Source organism: Nerophis ophidion, linkage group LG07 (genome assembly GCF_033978795.1).
Source record: "Nerophis ophidion isolate RoL-2023_Sa linkage group LG07, RoL_Noph_v1.0, whole genome shotgun sequence".
NCBI lineage: Eukaryota > Metazoa > Chordata > Actinopteri > Syngnathiformes > Syngnathidae > Nerophis > Nerophis ophidion.
Window position 1 is genome coordinate 69,598,179 of NC_084617.1, and position 20,000 is coordinate 69,618,178.

A 20,000-nucleotide genomic window follows, 5' to 3' on the forward strand; every position below is an offset into this window, starting at 1 on the left:
TAAAGGATGAATAAAACCATCAATTACTTTTCTGTTGTGTTTGATCAGCCGTTTTACTGCCCTGTTACAGGCAACCATTGAAAACAATAATGGAATGTAAATAAAAATGTACAGAATATTTCTATGTAAATACTGTATATAATTTCTAAACATAACAGTATATATTTGCGGCTTAAAGTCGAGTTTTTTTCTCCTAAAATTGAGTGGCTTATATACCGATCTGGCTTGTAGTCTAGAAAATAGGGTAGTTCTTTGGATACAAAAAAAAAAAGTGTACGCCACCTTTACCTTGCTAGTGCCCTCTGCTGGCTGAGGGCCGCTGGCTAGCTGCTCCTTTAGCCTCTCCACCTCCAGCTGGGCCATTTCTGCTCTCTGCCAAAACATTTGTCATCACACCATGGTTGAAGACGGATCGTGCTCCAGTCACATTCATTTGATGATGACAATCTAACAAATGGTGAAGGTAATCAAGGAAGGTTCGGTGTGGGTTCCAGCGTGATGACGCAGCTGCTGAGTCAGCCCACTTTATTCAACAAACCGTACACCCGCTTTTGTCCCGCCCGATAATTAACGATTCATTTTGAGAGAGGTTATAGAGGACTTTCTGGCAGAGAACAACACCATGCCTCTGTTGAAGATCTTTGATCTCAAGGGAAAATATCCACAAACACCATGCAGACTTATTAAAAAACAAAAACAAATCTTATGCAAAATTTACACCAAAGCATATCCGATACATTTCATGTCCACCACCAGGAAGCGTTTTACCTTTTGAAATCATTATAGGTTAAATGCAGCACATTAGTAATGCGATACCAGCTAAATATGATAGAAATATAAGAGAAAAATCATATGCGACAGAGGAGAAGAGAGAAAATCAGCAGGGAAATGGAGGCAACTAAGAACCTCAGCACACTTGCATCAATCACGCTCTGCAGCCTCCTCTGACGAGGGCTGCCATGCGAGCGCCAGCTGACACACTCGGGGAGGGAAGGAAGGCGTCGGGGAGGGACGGAGAGGGTGTCTTCGTTAAAGCCAGGCATGATGACAGCAGTGATTGGCCTAAACGAAGGAACATCTCACTCAGATTTCACTCACCTGGTTTGCCTTCTCAAGTTGGGCCATGATGGCGCTGACTTCGTCTGCCCTGGGACACACACACACACACACACACACACACACAATTGGTTATTATTCAGAATGGGGACCAAGTTTTTGTTCATGACTTGTGGGGACCACCCTTTCTACAGGTTGTGGAGGCATAAAAAAAATAGGTAAAATGGCCACTGCCCAGTTAGCTCATACACATCTTTAAATCTCTGGATTGATGAAGTAATGTGCTGATCAGACTTTGTGGGGACCCTGGGGAAAAAAGAGTTAATATGGTTCATGGGGACCAAATTTAAATCATATTTGCATAATTCACACACATTGGTTTGTGACTACTGAGGACCATTTAATAAAAAAAGTTCAAATGAAATATGACAGGATCCTCAGAATACAGCACTACAGTTGTCCTCTTATAGGAAGTTTCAGCACTTAAATGTTAAAGAAAATCCTGCATCTTCTGTGAAATTACTGAAAACTGCTATTTAGCAGTATTGAAGTTGTCTGCAACTCCAACTACCATATATAGAAGGATATAGAATGGATCTGGCGATCATTTAAAAAGGTTTCCCTTTAGGGTACCTGTTTTTTTTGGTCCCCTAAAGGTGACTGTGTAACCAGAGCGGTGTCCCCGTTAAGTAAGCATTGCCAGAACACACAAAGGCACACACACACACACACTGGTTATCATTTGGAGGGGGAACAAGTTTTTGTTCATGACTTGTGGGGACCACCCTTTCTACAGGTTGTGGAGGCATACAAAAATTGGTAAAATGGCCAATGCCCAGTTAGCTCATACACATCTTTAAATCTCTGGATTGATGAAGTAATGTGCTGATCAGACTTAGTGGGGACCCTGGGAAAAAAGAGTTAATATGGTTCATAGGGACCAAATTTAAATCATATTTGCATAATTCACACACATTGGTTCGTGACTACTGAGGACCATTTAAAACAAAGTTCAAATTAAATATGACATGATCCTCAGAACACAGCACTACAGCGGTCCTCTTATAGGAAGTTTCAGCACTTAAATGTTAAAGCAAATCCTGCATCTTTTGTGACATTACTGAAAACTGCTATTTAGCAGTATTAAAGTAGTCTGCAACTCCAACTACCATATGTAGAAGGATATAGAATGGATCTGACGATCATTTAAAAAGGTTTCCCTTTAGGGTACCTGTTTTTTTTGGTCCCCTAAAGGTGACTGTGTAACCAGAGCGGTGTCCCCATTAAGTAAGCATTGCCAGAACACACAAACACACACACACACACACTGGTTATCATTTGGAGGGGGAGCAAGTTTTTGTTCATGACTTGTGGGGACCACCCTTTCTACAGGTTGTGGAGGCATAAAAAAATAGGTAAAATGCCCAATGCCCAGTTAGCTCATACACATCTTTAAATCTCTGGATTGATGAAGTTATGTGCTGATCAGACTTAGTGGGGACCCTGGGGTAAAAAGAGTTAATATGGTTCATAGGGACCAAATTTAAATCATATTTGCATAATTCACACACATTGGTTTGTGACTACTGAGGACCATTTAAAAAAAAGTTCAAATTAAATATGACATGATCCTCAGAATACAGCACTACAGCTATCCTCTTATAGGAAGTTTCACCACTTAAATGTTAAAGCAAATCCTGCATCTTCTGTGACATTACTGAAAACTGCTATTTAGCAGTATTGAAGTTGTCTGCAACTCCAACTACCATATATAGAAGGATATAGAATGGATCTGACGATCATTTAAAAAGGTTTCCCTTTAGGGTACCTGTTTTTTTTGGTCCCCTAAAGGTGACTGTGTAACCAGAGCGGTGTCCCCATTAAGTAAGCATTGCCAGAACACACAAACGCACACACACACACACACACACACTGGTTATCATTTGGAGGGGGAGCAAGTTTTTGTTCATGACTTGTGGGGACCACCCTTTCTACAGGTTGTGGAGGCAAAAAAAAATAGGTAAAATGCCCAATGCCCAGTTAGCTCATACACATCTTTAAATCTCTGGATTGATGAAGTTATGTGCTGATCAGACTTAGTGGGGACCCTGGGGTAAAAAGAGTTAATATGGTTCATAGGGACCAAATTTAAATCATATTTGCATAATTCACACACATTGGTTTGTGACTACTGAGGACCATTTAAAAAAAAGTTCAAATTAAATATGACATGATCCTCAGAACACAGCACTACAGCTATCCTCTTATAGGAAGTTTCAGCACTTAAATGTTAAAGCAAATACTGCATTTTCTGTGACATTACTGAAAACTGCTATTTAGCAGTATTAAAGTTGTCTGCAACTCCAACTACCATATGTAGAAGGATATAGAATGGATCTGACGATCATTTAAAAAGGTTTCCCTTTAGGGTACCTGTTTTTTTTGGTCCCTTAAAGGTGACTGTGTAACCAGAGCGGTGTCCCCATTAAGTAAGCATTGCCAGAACACACAAATGCACACACACACACACTGGTTATCATTTGGAGGGGGAGCAAGTTTTTGTTCATGACTTGTGGGGACCACCCTTTCTACAGGTTGTGGAGGCATAAAAAAATAGGTAAAATGGCCAATGCCCAGTTAGCTCATACACATCATTAAATCTCTGGATTGATGAAGTAAGTTGCTGATCAGACTTAGTGGGGACCCTGGGGTAAAAAGAGTTAATATGGTTCATGGGGACCAAATTTAAATCATATTTGCACAATTCACACACATTGGTTCGTGACTACTGAGGACCATTTAAAAAAAAGTTCAAATTAAATATGACATGATCCTCAGAACACAGCACTACAGCTATCCTCTTATAGGAAGTTTCAGCACATAAATGTTAAAGCAAATCCTGCATCTTCTGTGACATTACTGAAAACTGCTATTTAGCAGTATTAAAGTAGTCTGCAACTCCAACTACCATATATAGAAGGATATAGAATGGATCTGACGATCATTTAAAAAAGTTTCCCTTTAGGGTACCTGTTTTTTTTGGTCCCCTAAAGGTGACTGTGTAACCAGAGCGGTGTCCCCATTAAGTAAGCATTGCCAGAACACACAAACGCACACACACACACACACACACACTGGTTATCATTTGGAGGGGGAGCAAGATTTTGTTCATGACTTGTGGGGACCACCCTTTCTACAGGTTGTGGAGGCATAAAAAAATAGGTAAAATGCCCAATGCCCAGTTAGCTCATACACATCTTTAAATCTCTGGATTGATGAAGTTATGTGCTGATCAGACTTAGTGGGGACCCTGGGGTAAAAAGAGTTAATATGGTTCATAGGGACCAAATTTAAATCATATTTGCATAATTCACACACATTGGTTTGTGACTACTGAGGACCATTTAAAAAAAAGTTCAAATTAAATATGACATGATCCTCAGAACACAGCACTACAGCTATCCTCTTATAGGAAGTTTCACCACTTAAATGTTAAAGCAAATACTGCATCTTCTGTGACATTACCAAAAACTGCTATTTAGCAGTATTGAAGTGGTCTGCAACTCCAACTACCATATGTAGAAGGATATAGAATGGATCTGACGATCATTTAAAAAGGTTTCCCTTTAGGGTACCTGTTTTTTTTGTTCCCTTAAAGGTGACTGTGTAACCAGAGCGGTGTCCCCATTAAGTAAGCATTGCCAGAACACACAAACACACACACACACACACTGGTTATCATTTGGAGGGGGAGCAAGTTTTTGTTCATGACTTGTGGGGACCACCCTTTCTACAGGTTGTGGAGGCATAAAAAAATAGGTAAAATGCCCAATGCCCAGTTAGCTCATACACATCTTTAAATCTCTGGATTGATGAAGTTATGTGCTGATCAGACTTAGTGGGGACCCTGGGGTAAAAAGAGTTAATATGGTTCATAGGGACCAAATTTAAATCATATTTGCATAATTCACACACATTGGTTTGTGACTACTGAGGACCATTTAAAAAAAAGTTCAAATTAAATATGACATGATCCTCAGAACACAGCACTACAGCTATCCTCTTATAGGAAGTTTCACCACTTAAATGTTAAAGCAAATACTGCATCTTCTGTGACATTACTGAAAACTGCTATTTAGCAGTATTAAAGTTGTCTGCAACTCCAACTACCATATGTAGAAGGATATAGAATGGATCTGACGATCATTTAAAAAGGTTTCCCTTTAGGGTACCTGTTTTTTTTGGTCCCTTAAAGGTGACTGTGTAACCAGAGCGGTGTCCCCATTAAGTAAGCATTGCCAGAACACACAAACGCACACACACACACTGGTTATCATTTGGAGGGGGAGCAAGTTTTTGTTCATGACTTGTGGGGACCACCCTTTCTACAGGTTGTGGAGGCATAAAAAAAATAGGTAAAATGGCCAATGCCCAGTTAGCTCATACACATCATTAAATCTCTGGATTGATGAAGTAAGTTGCTGATCAGACTTAGTGGGGACCCTGGGGTAAAAAGAGTTAATATGGTTCATGGGGACCAAATTTAAATCATATTTGCACAATTCACACACATTGGTTTGTGACTACTGAGGACCATTTAAAAAAAAGTTCAAATTAAATATTACATGATCCTCAGAACACAGCACTACAGCTATCCTCTTATAGGAAGTTTCAGCACTTAAATGTTAAAGCAAATCCTGCATCTTCTGTGACATTACCAAAAATTGCTATTTAGCAGTATTGAAGTTGTCTGCAACTCCAACTACCATATATAGAAGGATATAGAATGGATCTGACGATCATTTAAAAAGGTTTCCCTTTAGGGTACCTGTTTTTTTTGGTCCCCTAAAGGTGACTGTGTAACCAGAGCAGTGTCCCCATTAAGTAAGCATTGCCAGAACACACAAACGCACACACACACACACACACACTGGTTATCATTCGGAATGGGGACCAAATTTTTGTTCATGACTTGTGGGGACTACCCTTTCTAGAGGTTTTGGAGGCATAAAAAAAATAGGTAAAATGGCCAATGCCCAGTTAGCTCATACACGTCTTTAAATCTCTGGATTGATGAAGTAATGTGCTGATCAGACTTAGTGGGGACCCTGGGGAAAAAGAGTTAATAGTGTTCATGGGGACCAAATTTAAATCATATTTGCATAATTCACACACATTGGTTCGTGACTACTGAGGACCATTTAATAAAAAAAGTTCAAATGAAATATGACAGGATCCTCAGAATACAGCACTACAGTTGTCCTCTTATAGGAAGTTTCACCACTTAAATGTTAAAGCAAATCCTGCATCTTCTGTGACATTACTGAAAACTGCTATTTAGCAGTATTAAAGTAGTCTGCAACTCCAACTACCATATGTAGAAGGATATAGAATGGATCTGACGATCATTTAAAAAGGTTTCCCTTTAGGGTACCTGTTTTTTTTTGGTCCCCTAAAGGTGACTGTGTAACCAGAGCGGTGTCCCCATTAATTAAGCATTGCCAGAACACACAAACGCACACACACACACACACACACTGGTTATCATTTGGAGGGGGAGCAAGTTTTTGTTCATGACTTGTGGGGACCACCCTTTCTACAGGTTGTGGAGGCATAAAAAAATAGGTAAAATGCCCAATGCCCAGTTAGCTCATACACATCTTTAAATCTCTGGATTGATGAAGTTATGTGCTGATCAGACTTAGTGGGGACCCTGGGGTAAAAAGAGTTAATATGGTTCATAGGGACCAAATTTAAATCATATTTGCATAATTCACACACATTGGTTTGTGACTACTGAGGACCATTTAAAAAAAAGTTCAAATTAAATATGACATGATCCTCAGAACACAGCACTACAGCTATCCTCTTATAGGAAGTTTCACCACTTAAATGTTAAAGCAAATACTGCATCTTCTGTGACATTACTGAAAACTGCTATTTAGCAGTATGAAAGTTGTCTGCAACTCCAACTACCATATGTAGAAGGATATAGAATGGATCTGACGATCATTTAAAAAGGTTTCCCTTTAGGGTACCTGTTTTTTTTGGTCCCTTAAAGGTGACTGTGTAACCAGAGCGGTGTCCCCATTAAGTAAGCATTGCCAGAACACACAAACGCACACACACACACACACACACTGGTTATCATTTGGAGGGGGAGCAAGTTTTTGTTCATGACTTGTGGGGACCACCCTTTCTACAGGTTGTGGAGGCATAAAAAAAATAGGTAAAATGGCCAATGCCCAGTTAGCTCATACACATCATTAAATCTCTGGATTGATGAAGTAATGTGCTGATCAGACTTAGTGGGGACCCTGGGGAAAAAAAGAGTTAATATGGTTCATGGGGACCAAATTTAAATCATATTTGCATAATTCACACACATTGGTTCGTGACTACTGAGGACCATTTAAAAAAAAGTTCCAATTAAATATGACAGGATCCTCAGAATACAGCACTACAGCGGTCCTCTTATAGGAAGTTTCAGCACTTAAATGTTAAAGCAAATCCTGCATCTTCTGTGACAGTACCAAAAACTGCTATTTAGCAGTATTGAAGTTGTCTGCAACTCCAACTATCATATATAGAAGGATATAGAATGGATCTGGCGATCATTTAAAAAGGTTTCTCTTTAGGGGACCTGTTTTTTTTTTGTTGGTCCCCATACTGTCAGAGGTCCCCTAAAGGTGACTGTGTAAACAGAGCGGTGTCCCCATTAAGTAGGCTTTGCCAGAACACACACACACGCACTGGTTATCATTCGGAATGGGGACCAAATGTTTGTTCATGACTTGTGGGGACTACCCTTTCTAGAGGTTTTGGAGGCATACAAAAAATAGGTAACATGGCCAATGCCCAGTTAGCTCATACACGTCTTTAAATCTCTGGATTGATGAAGTAATGTGCTGATCAGACTTAGTGGGGACCCTGGGGAAAAAGAGTTAATAGTGTTCATGGGGACCAAATTTAAATCATTTTTGCATAATTCACACATTTGTACGTGACTACTGAGGACCATTAAAAAAAAAAAAGTTCAAATGACATATGACATGATTCTGAGAATACAGCACTAACACTGTCCTCTTATAGGAAGTTTCAGTACTTAAATATTAAAGCAAATCCTGCATCTTCTGTAACTTTACTGAAAACTGCTATTTAGCAGTATTAAAGTTGTCTGCAACTCCAACTACCATATATAGAAGGGTAGAAATTTCTGAATGCGAATCATACTTTAAGGTAATAATGTTTTATAATCATGCTGTATGAAAATGTCATCCTAAGGAACACTAAACCAGATTTAGTTTTTGGAAAAATATATTAGTTTTAACCAAGGATGGATACCATACAGAATCACGGTACTATTAATGCCAGGATAAAAAATGTTTCACTTTTCAAGAAAATTAATTTTCTCTTTTACCAATATTTGAAACACGTAAACAAAGTAACCCAAATTTCCCTGTTGTGGGATCAATAAAGGATTATCTTGTCTTACCTTACCTTAAACCACAGAAATAAAATACATTTAAACTTTTATTTTCACTTTTTATTTTTTTTAACAACATTGAACATATCGAACATAAAAAACTGTACTACTTAACCAGTCTTGCAGATTATCTCTTAATCCACTATTTTACCTGCAATCTCCTTTCTGTGGCCTATTTTACGGACACAAAGCTCAAAAATCACTTAGGCATCTTCAGAATGGATCAGAATATCATTTAAAAAGGTTTTCCTTTAGGGGACCTGTTTTTTTGTCCCCATACCGTCAGAAATCCCCTAAAGGTGACTGTGTAAACAGAGCGATGTCCCCATTAAGTCAGTATTGTAAGAACACACACACACACACACACACACACACACACTGGGTTAGCTATCAACATAGCAAATCAAGCTCAACCTTTAATTAAAATCTGTCAAGTGTAATTAGCAAAACTTAATTATTCAAAACCGTCACACGGTCCTGTTTTGGGGTTGTCTGGCAAACTTCCTGTTTTATGTTGAAAATCTAATCCTCCTCTGGTTTCAGGCCACTTGCCCTTCCTCCTGTGTCACTGGTCTGATGTCTCTCCTGATTGTGCCCACCTGTGTCGCCCTCCCCCATGTGTATGTATATTTTTTAAATGCTTTTATAACTCTGCTCCCCAATTGCTCTGCAAGGCGATTACAAGACTGCAAAGTGGTACCAGATCTACCACCCGAGCAACGTCAAACGACAACTGTTGCGTTCTATTCCGAAGGACACCTTTCTCCCAGACTGCCTTTTCAATAAAAAGGACCACAACTACGGAACTCTCTACCTGACACAAACAGGTTTGAATGGCTAATCAAGGTTCCAATCCTCACCTGTGACCTGAAAAATGGGCAGCATGGTCGAGTGGCCAAAAAGTTCAATATTGGTCTCATCACTCCAAATTACTTTGTTCCAGAAGTTTTGAGGCTTGTCTCTGTGCTGTTTGTAATAATGCAAGCGGGATACTTTGTGACATTTGCGCAGAAATGGCTTTCTTCTGGCGACTCGACCATGCAGCCCATTTTTCTTCAAGTGCCTCCTTATTGTGCACCTTGGAACAGCCACACCACAATTTTTCAGAGAGTACTGTATTTCAGCTGAAATTATTTGTGGATTTTTCTTTACATCTACAACAATTTTCCTGGCAGTTGTGGCTGAAATCTTTGCTGGTCTACCTGACCGTGGTTTGGTTTCAACAGAATCCCTCGTTTTCTGCTTCTTAATCAGCGTTTGAACACTGCTGATTGGCATTCTCAATTCCTTGGATATCTTTTTATACCCCTTTACTGTTTTATGCAGTTCAATTACCTTTTCTCTCAGATCCTTTGACAATTCTTTTGGCTTGCCCATGACTCAGGATGCAGAAACATCTGTGCAGCAGTGGATGAAAGATGCAATGGTCTCCCAGAAGCCCAGAAACTCACTGACCTTTTATACGCACACACTAAATACAAACAAACAGGTCACAGGTGAGGATTGGAACCTTGATTAGCCATTCAAACCCGTTTGTGTCAACTTTTGTGCATGTTATCAGATCAAAGTCACTGGGGTATGTAAACTTTTGATCAGGGCCATTTGGGTACTTTCTTTTGTAATTTTGATTTAAAAAGAGTAAACAGATTTTTGCCAATAAATAGCTCCACACAACCTGGCACGTGCACACATAGGGCCCTATGGGTGCTTGAGCCCCTGCCCTTTTTTGCCTCGTCTTAAAAAGTGTGGGGTTTTTTTTCGGTTTTTTTATTTTTTAAATAACATTAATAAATTCCTGTTAGGGATGTAAAAAAACAAAACAAAACAAAAAAACAGCGCTACAAAAACTCCACGTTTTCTTGTAATACCGGGTTGTTTGAGTCTGTGCTTCCACCAGAGAAAGAGAGAGAGGGCGAGTGAGTGAGTGAAAGAGAGGATAGAGAGCCAACTGCGGCTTGAGGAGACGTGACAGTGGAGCAACTTGAACCTGTGAGTTATGGTCTAGTCGCCGTCCACTTATTCAGCATCTAATATGGGTAATATTTCAGAAAAACGCTGTATTATTCTATTATTTAATGTGTCAGCTTCTGTTTTTGCCGGACGTCGGAGCACGGCGCATCAATTGAGCACGGCACATCTATTCCGCACAGAGCAGAGCGGATCGTGCGGGACAGGAAGTAGAGTACAAAATACAAAATAAAACACCGGCTCAATTTTCAAAATAAAATGCACTGTGTTTACGGCGGATCACATTTCTCTCACAGTAGAGGTTTAGATACAAAGTTGTATTGCGTTTCAGTTGTTTAGTCTGAACATTAGTTGAGAAAGACCATAGGTTACAACTTGATGTTTTCATCAAGTTAAGGGAAGAAGGACAGATTTTCACATTGAAGTTTTTTCCATTTGGGTATTTATTATTATTTTTTTACAGTTCATGTTGCGGAATAAGCGGTAGAAAATGGATGGATGGATGTTGCGCTGATCAATGTTCAATATTAAAGTGCTTGTCTTTAACAATAAATGACCTAATAATAAACCAGTGTTTTGTTGCTTTTCATGTCTTTCAAGCCTATGATAATGTGAATTAACTCATTATGACAATAATTTGTTGACACAAAAGAAATGGCAATCACTTTTACCTACAAAGGACACACAGCTAAGTAGTTAGCTTCCTATTAGCAAATTTAATTTTACATTAATTTCCATATTGTGTAAAGGACCAAAAAAAAATGTCCTGCCCTTTTTCTGACTTTGAGCCCCTGGCCCTCTATAATCATGTGCACGTCCCTGCACACAAACCACCAAACATGAGTGGAAGAAAGTTTTTTTGTGTTATCATTCATATTCTCTGAAAAATGGCCAAGAAATCATGAATTCTGCCAGGGTATGTAAACTTATGAGCACAACTGTAAAAAGTGAAAAGTTCAAAACAACAAACAAAATTGAGGCTAGTTGAGCAACAATCGTATTCCCATGTTTAGTTTTTACTGATTTATACTAATTGGTTCTGATCTAGTCTGCACTTTGTGTTATTATTATTATTATTATTGGCTTTTATGTAGTTTGCACTTTGTGTGTATTGTTGCTATTATCATTATTATCGACTCTTCTTTGTGTCATTCTTTTTATTTTTCTATTTTAATGATTTTAGATCTGTGTTGTTGTTGTTGTTGGGGACAAGTGTTGTAAATTAGCTTTGGCTACAAACGCTATGATGCATACATTGGATAACATCGGACTACGTTAAGGTAACGTGTGGAGTTCCCCAGGGTTCGGTCCTTGGCCCTGCACTCTTCAGCATCTACATGCTGCCGCTAGGTGACATCATACGCAAATACGGTGTTAGCTTTCACCGTTATGCTGATGACACCCAACTCTACATGCCGCTAAAGCTGACCAACACGCCGGATTGTAGTCAGCTGGAGGCGTGTCTTAATGAAATTAAACAATGGATGTCCGCTAACATTTTGCAACTCAACGCCAAAAAAACGGAAATGCTGATTATCGGTCCTGCTAGACACCGAACTCTATTTAATAATACAACTCTAACATTTGACAACCAAACAATTAAACAAGGCGACACGGTAAAGAATCTGGGTATTATCTTCGACCCAACTCTCTCCTTTGAGGCACACATTAAAAGCGTTACTAAAACGGCCTTCTTTCATCTCCGCAATATCGCTAAAATTCGCTCCATTCTGTCCACTAAAGACGCTGAGATCATTATCCATGCGTTTGTTACGTCTCGCCTCGATTACTGTAACGTATTATTTTCGGGTCTCCCCATGTCTAGCATTAAAAGATTACAGTTGGTACAAAATGCGGCTGCTCGACTTTTGACAAGAACAAGAAAGTTTGATCACATTACGCCTGTACTGGCTCACCTGCACTGGCTTCCTGTGCACTTAAGATGTGACTTTAAGGTTTTACTACTTACGTATAAAATACTACACGGTCTAGCTCCATCCTATCTTGCCGATTGTATTGTACCATATGTCCCGGCAAGAAATCTGCGTTCAAAGAACTCCGGCTTATTAGTGATTCCTAAAGCCCAAAAAAAGTCTGCGGGCTATAGAGCGTTTTCCGTTCGGGCTCCAGTACTCTGGAATGCCCTCCCGGTAACAGTTCGAGATGCTACCTCAGTAGAAGCATTTAAGTCTCACCTTAAAACTAATTTGTATACTCTAGCCTTTAAATAGACTCCCTTTTTAGACCAGTTGATCTGCCGTTTCTTTTCTTTTTCTTCTATGTCCCACTCTCCCTTGTGGAGGGGGTCCGGTCCGATCCGGTGGCCATGTACTGCTTGCCTGTGTATCGGCTGGGGACATCTCTGCGCTGCTGATCCGCCTCCGCTTGGGATGGTTTCCTGCTGGCTCCGCTATGAACGGGACTCTCGCTGCTGTGTTGGATCCGCTTTGGACTGGACTCTCGCGATTGTGTTGGATCCATTATGGATTGAACTTTCACAGTATCATGTTAGACCCGCTCGACATCCCTTGCTTTCCTCCTCTCCAAGGTTCTCATAGTCATCATTGTCACCGACGTCCCACTGGGTCATTATTGTCACCGATGTTCCACTGGGTGTGAGTTTTCCTTGCCCTTATGTGGGCCTACCGAGGATGTCGTAGTGGTTTGTGCAGCCCTTTGAGACACTAGTGATTTAGGGATATATAAGTAAACATTGATTGATTGATTGATAACTGTTTCAGATATCTATGTTTCTGTATCCGTCCCTATTTCATATGAACCTGTATATATAGTCCTGGTCTTCCCCTGTCTTGTTGCCAGAGTATATCGTCTCGTCCGTACAATTGACCACGAAATATCCATCCATCCATCTTCTTCCGCTTATCCGAGGTCGGGTCGCGGGGGCAACAGCCTAAGCAGGGAAACCCAGACTTCCCTTTCCCCAGCCACTTCGTCTAGCTCTTCCCGGGGGATCCCGAGGCGTTCCCAGGCCAGCCGGGAGACATAGTCTTCCCAACGTGTCCTGGGTCTTCCCCCGTGGCCTCCTACCGGTTGGACGTGCCCTAAACACCCCCTTAGGGAGGCGTTCGGGTGGCATCCTGATCAGATGCCCGAACCACCTCATCTGGCTCCTCTCGATGTGGAGGAGCAGCGGCTTTACTTTGAGTTCCTCCCGGATGGCAGAGCTTCTCACCCTATCTCTAAGGGAGAGACCCGCCACACGGCGGAGGAAACTAATTTCGGCCGCTTGTACCCGTGATCTTATCCTTTCGGTCATGACCCAAAGCTCATGACCATAGGTCAGGATGGGAACGTAGATCGACCGGTAAATTGAGAGCTTTGCCTTCCGGCTCAGCTCCTTCTTCACCACAACGGATCGGTACAACGTCCGCATTACTGAAGACGCCGCACCGATCCGCCTGTCGATCTCACGATCCACTCTTCCCCCACTCGTGAACAAGACTCCTAGGTACTTGAACTCCTCCACTTGGGGCAGGGTCTCCTCCCCAACCCGGAGACGGCATTCCACCCTTTTCCGGGCGAGAACCATGGACTCGGACTTGGAGGTGCTGATTCTCATTCCGGTCGCTTCACACTCGGCTGCGAACCGATCCAGTGAGAGCTGAAGATCCCGGCCAGATGAAGCCATCAGGACCACATCATCTGCAAAAAGCAGAGACCTAATCCCGCGGTCACCAAACCGGAACCCCTCAACGCCTTGACTGCGCCTAGAAATTCTGTCCATAAAAGTTATGAACAGAATCGGTGACCACGAAATAGTAACACCTGAATAAGGTTTTCAACTCGTTTAAGTCAGGGTCCACGTTAATCAATTCATGGTATATCTGGCCCCCAAACCGCAATTTCGACACCACCCTGTCTTAAAGAAGTACTTAATTTCCGAAGTGGTTTTACTCCGAGCGCATCCCACTCTTTCATTATAGCATCAAACAGAATGACGAATGAAGGATTTTGATGAAAATGGTGGATCCGGAACTCCCGTTCTCCCAGTACTCGTTTGTGAGAAAATATTAGAAAGAGATTCCGTCTACTTTAATTGCTTGCAACATGCGACACAACTCAACCTCCAACTTGTCTCTCTGTATATGCAATAATCAATTCTAATTCAGCAGGATTATTCATGAGGTTTTGTTTGAAGTCCAAGAGTTAATTTTTGCAACGTGGGACTTGATTTTCAGAAGGTAGATATGGAGGGATGAATAACAAGCAGATGAAATACGCACGCAGGTCGGTCTCATGTTCGCGACACACGGTGGTCCTTAGAACCGAATGTTTATAGAACATTTGGTGTTACGGAACCTCATGTTGTTGTCAACAACTCATCTACAGTTATGCTCATAAGTTTACATACCATCCATCCATTTTCTACCGCTTATTCCCTTTCGGGGTCACGGGGGGTGCTGGCGCCTATCTCAGCTACAATCGGGCGGAAGGCGGGGTACACCCTGGACAAGTCGCCACCTCATCGCAGGGCCAACACAGATAGACCGACAACATTCACACTCACATTCACACACTAGGGCCAATTTAGTGTTGCCAATCAACCTATCCCCAGGTGCATGTCTTTGGAAGTGGGAGGAAGCCGGAGTACCCGGAGGGAACCCACGCATTCACGGGGAGAACATGCAAACTCCACACAGAAAGATCCCGAGCCTGGATTTGAACCCAGGACTGCAGGACCTTCGTATTGTGAGGCAGACGCACTAACCCCTCTGCCACAGTGAAGCCAAGTTTACATACCCTGGGAGAATTTGATTTCTTGGTCATTTTTTAGAGAATATGATTGATAACACAAAAACCTTTCTTTCACTCATGCTTATATATATATATATATATATATATATAAACAACTGTGTTTTACTCTTTTCGAATCAAAACGACAAAAGAAAGTACCCAAATGACACTGATCAAAAGTTTACAAACCCCAATAAAATGCACAAAAGTTGACAGGTTTGAATGGCTAAGGTTCCGATCCTCACCAGTGACCTGAAAAATGGGCTGCATGGTCGAGTGGACAAAAAGTTAAATTTTGGTCTCATCACTCCAGAAGTTTTGAGGCTTGTCTCTGTGCGGTTTGGCGTAATGCAAGCGGGATACTTTGTGACATTTGCGCAGAAATGGCTTTCTTCTGGCGTCTCGACCATGCAGCCCATTTTTATTCAAGTGCCTCCTTATTGTGCATCTTGAAACAGCCACACCACAATTTTTCAGAGTCGTGTATTTCAGCTGAAGTTATTTCTGAATTTTTTTACATCTCCAACAATTTTTTCTGGCAGTTGTGGCTGAAATCTTTGCTGTTCTACCTCCGATTCTGTTGAAATTCCATATAGTTGGGAAATTGTGTTAGATGTAAATATAAACAGAATACAATGATTTCCAAATCCTTTTCAACCCATATTCAGTTGAATATGCTACAAATACAACATATTTGATGTTCAAACTGATAAATATTTTTTTTGTTGCAAATAATCATTAACTTTAGAATTTGATGCCAGCAACACGTGACAAAGAAGTTGGGAAAGGTGGCAATAAATACTGACATCAAAAGGCTCAGAGAATCTGGAAAAAAATCACTCCGGAAACCAACATTGAATGACCGTGACCTTCGATCCCTCAGACGGCACTGTATCAAAAACCGACATCAATCTCTAAAGGATATCACCACATGGGCTCAGGAACACTTCAGAAAACCACTGTCACTAAATACAGTTTGTCGCTACATCTGTAAGTGCAAGTTAAAGCTCTACTATGCAAAACGAAAGCCATTTATCAACAACATCCAGAAACGCCGCCGGCTTCTCTGCGCCCGAGATCATCTAAGATGCACTAAAGGCAAAAATGAGATTGCACTGTGGAATAAATACATTTCACATTAGTGGTCAGTTTTGTGACACCTGACCCTGGTTTAGAAGGTCATCGTTTGATCTGGGTTCTATCAATTGGGCCAGGATAGATGACAGCTCCCACGAACAGGTGTCAGCTCTACGTTTAATTAACTTTTGCAGTTCAGAAAATGTCTCGTATTGATTATCTGCTCAGTTACTCAGGCTGAAGCAAAATATATACTGTAGTCTTCCATATTAACATTGAAGAAGCTGGCGGTGGGAGTAGTGGGTACACTGCAAAATGTGAAATCTAAATGGGACTAAATATTTCAAATAAGGGTGATATTTGCTTTTTTTCTGTCTGATAAGATATTTCTTCTCACTAAGCAGATTTTATGTAAGTGTTTTACTTGTTTTACGGGTTTTGGTCCTAAATGATCTCAGTAGGATATTACAGCTTGTTGCTGAGATTGTATGACATATAATGAGTAAAACATGCCTGAAACTATTTTTGTCCAAATGTCCAAAACATGGCTTCACGGTGGCAGAGGGGTTAGTGCGTCTGCCTCACAATACGAAGGTCCTGCAGTCCTGGGTTCAAATCCAGGCTCGGGATCTTTCTGTGTGGAGTTTGCATGTTCTCCCCGTGAATGCGTGGGTTCCCTCCGGGTACTCCGGCTTCCTCCCACTTCCAAAGACATGCACCTGGGGATAGGTTGATTGGCAACACTAAATTGGCCCTAGTGTGTGAATGTGAGTGTGAATGTTGTCCGTCTATCTGTGTTGGCCCTGCGATGAGGTGGCGACTTGTCCAGGGTGTACCCCGCCTTCCGCCCGATTGTAGCTGGGATAGGCGCCAGCGCCCCCCGCTACCCCGAAAGGGAATGAGCGGTAGAAAATGGATGGATGGATGTCCAAAACATACCCAGCAATGGTGCACAGGAAGGCAGGGAAGAAGAGGGGAAAAGGCGGCCAAAATGGTCAAAAGTCCCTATTTTGTCCAAAAATACCTCCTTGGGTTCCAGTCCCACGAGTCCCGGGATGCAAACATTGTCCAAAACGCACCCAGCAAAGTCCCATGGGGAGTGGGGGTGAAAAAGTGAGAAAAGTCGGCAAAAGTCCTCAAAAATGTTTAAAATACCTACCCAGGTTCGAGTCCCACAAGTCTCGCCGCCGGCCACGCAAGTCCCGGGATGCCTAAAATATCCATAACACACCCGGCCGAGTCCCACGGGGCGGGGGGATAAAAGTCGGCAAAAGTCCCCCAAAATTTTCAAAATACCTACCCAGGTTCGAGTCCCACAAGTCTCGCCGCCGGCCACGCAAGTCCCGGGATGCCTAAAATATCCATAACACACCCGGCCGAGTCCCACGGGGAGGGGGGATAAAAGTCGGCAAAAGTCCCCCAAAATTTTCAAAATACCTACCCAGGTTCGAGTCCCACAAGTCTCGCCGCCGGCCACGCAAGTCCCGGGATGCCTAAAATATCCATGACACACCCAGCCGAGTCCCACGGGCGGGGGGATAAAAGTCGGCAAAAGTCCCCCAAAATTTTCAAAATACCTACCCAGGTGGGAGTCCTACATGGGTGGGATTTTTGAACATTTTACCTATGTGGAGAGGCGGAGATGGCGGAGAGGAGGCGGAGAAGATGACGGAGCGGAGAGGCAGGGCGTGCCGGGAGCGACGCTACGAGCAAGATCAGGTGCGTGGCTCGCACACCGGGACACAATTGGCTTATCTCCTCACACTGTATAAAAGGGGAGAAGGAGGAGAGATCGAGGCAGAAGGAGGAGAGACCGCAGCAGAGAGCGAGCCACAGACGAGGACGACTGCGGCTGAAAGAGCGGACCGTGAGCAAGCAGTGGAAAGGAGCAGCTGAAAAGCGATCTGTCCTGATACAAAGCTTTATTGCAAAATAAAGAAGTCAAACCTGCTCAAAAGCCATGTCCTTCCTGGGTGGTCCATTGAACCCGCACGACGACAGCAAGAGTCGTTCACAACCGACTTTTGTCACTTTTCTTTTTTTTTTTCTAGTCCTTCCCTATCAATATCCTAATTCACGAATCTTTCATGCTCGCTCAAATTAATGGGGAAATGTCGCTTTCTCGGTCCGAATTTCTCTTACTGCTGGTGGCTCCCATTATCAATCAATCAATCAATCAATCAATGTTTACTTATATAGCCCTAAATCACTAGTGTCTCAAAGGGCTGCACAAACCACTACGACATCCTCGGTAGGCCCACATAAGGGCAAGGAAAACTCACACCCAGTGGGACGTCGGTGACAATGATGACTATGAGAACCTTGGAGTGGACGAAAGCAATGGATGTCGAGCAGGTCCAACATGATACTGTGAAAGTTCAATCCATAATGGATCCAACACAGTCGCGAGAGTCCAGTCCAAAGCGGATCCAACACAGCAGCGAGAGTCCCGTTCACAGCGGAGCCAGCAGAAAACCATCCCAAGCGGAGGCGGATCAGCAGCGCAGAGATGTCCCCAGCCGATACACAGGCAAGCAGTACATGGCCACCGGATCGGACCGGACCCCCTCCACAAGGGAGAGTGGGACATAGAAGAAAAAGAAAAGAAACGGCAGATCAACTGTTCTAAAAAGGGAGTCTATTTAAAGGCTAGAGTATACAAATGAGTTTTAAGGTGAGACTTGAGCAGCTGAAAAGCAATCTGTCCTGATACAAAGCTTTATGACAAAATAAAGAAGTCAAACCTGCTCAAAAGCCATGTCCTTCCTGGGTGGTCCATTGAACCCGCACGACGACAGCAAGAGTCGTTCAAAACCGACTTTTCTCACTTTTCTTTTTTTTTATAAATGAGTTTTAAGGTGAGACTTAAATGCTTCTAAAAACAATGTGAGGATGTGTGGAGCCCTGCAACTCGTGACGTCACGCGCACATACTTCCGGTAAAGGCAAGGCTTTTCTATTGGCGACCAAAAGTTGCAAACTTTATCGTCGATGTTCTCTACTAAATCCTTTCAGCAAAAATATGGCAATATCGCGAAATGATCAAGTATGACACATAGAATGGACCTGCTATCCCCGTTTAAATAAGAACATCTCATTTCAGTAGGCCTTTAACATAGCAGGCACCTTCTCAGTTGGTTATTTATGCCTCATATAACGTACACTTATTCAGCCTGTTGATCACTATTCTTTATTAGGGTCCGCAGGCCCATTGCAAAAGGACTCCACAGGATTCCTGTGGAGTCCTTTTGCAATGGGCCAAGGACCCTATTGAAACTGCTGTGTTTTATTATTATTCCGCACCTTCGCACCCTAATTTGACCCCCTTAACATGCTTCAAAACTCACCAAATTTGACACACACGTCAGTATAACAAACCTTCCCAAGTTATTAAGCAACCAAACCCCAAAAATGAAAATTGCGCGCTAGCGTCCCCTAGGAAAAAAAACAACAACAGACTGCTCATAACTTCTGTTAGGAATGTCGAAGAGACATGAAACAAAAACTTCTATGTAGAACTGACTTAGACCTACAATTCATAATTTTACTTTCTCGGGCAAAAATCAACAAAAAGTTGGCAAAAACCCCTTCAATACAAAATTTTCGCAAAAAATTCTATTTTTGCCTCTTTGAGCTGTAATTTGACCCCCTTAAAATGC

At 42.0% G+C, this 20,000-nt stretch overlaps 1 protein-coding gene across 3 annotated transcripts in view; it reads right to left on the minus strand.

Moving 5' to 3' along the window:
• Positions 1 to 20,000, minus strand: part of cux2b (cut-like homeobox 2b) — a 506,716-nt gene that overhangs the window by 28,527 nt on the left and 458,189 nt on the right. For all 3 annotated transcript variants that reach the window (XM_061907007.1, XM_061907006.1, XM_061907004.1), the window contains exons 9-10: positions 1,099 to 1,147; positions 289 to 372 (exon numbers count right to left, since the gene is read on the minus strand). In XM_061907007.1, the coding sequence (XP_061762991.1) occupies positions 289 to 372; positions 1,099 to 1,147 (133 nt within the window). The remainder of the gene's footprint in view (positions 1 to 288; positions 373 to 1,098; positions 1,148 to 20,000) is intronic.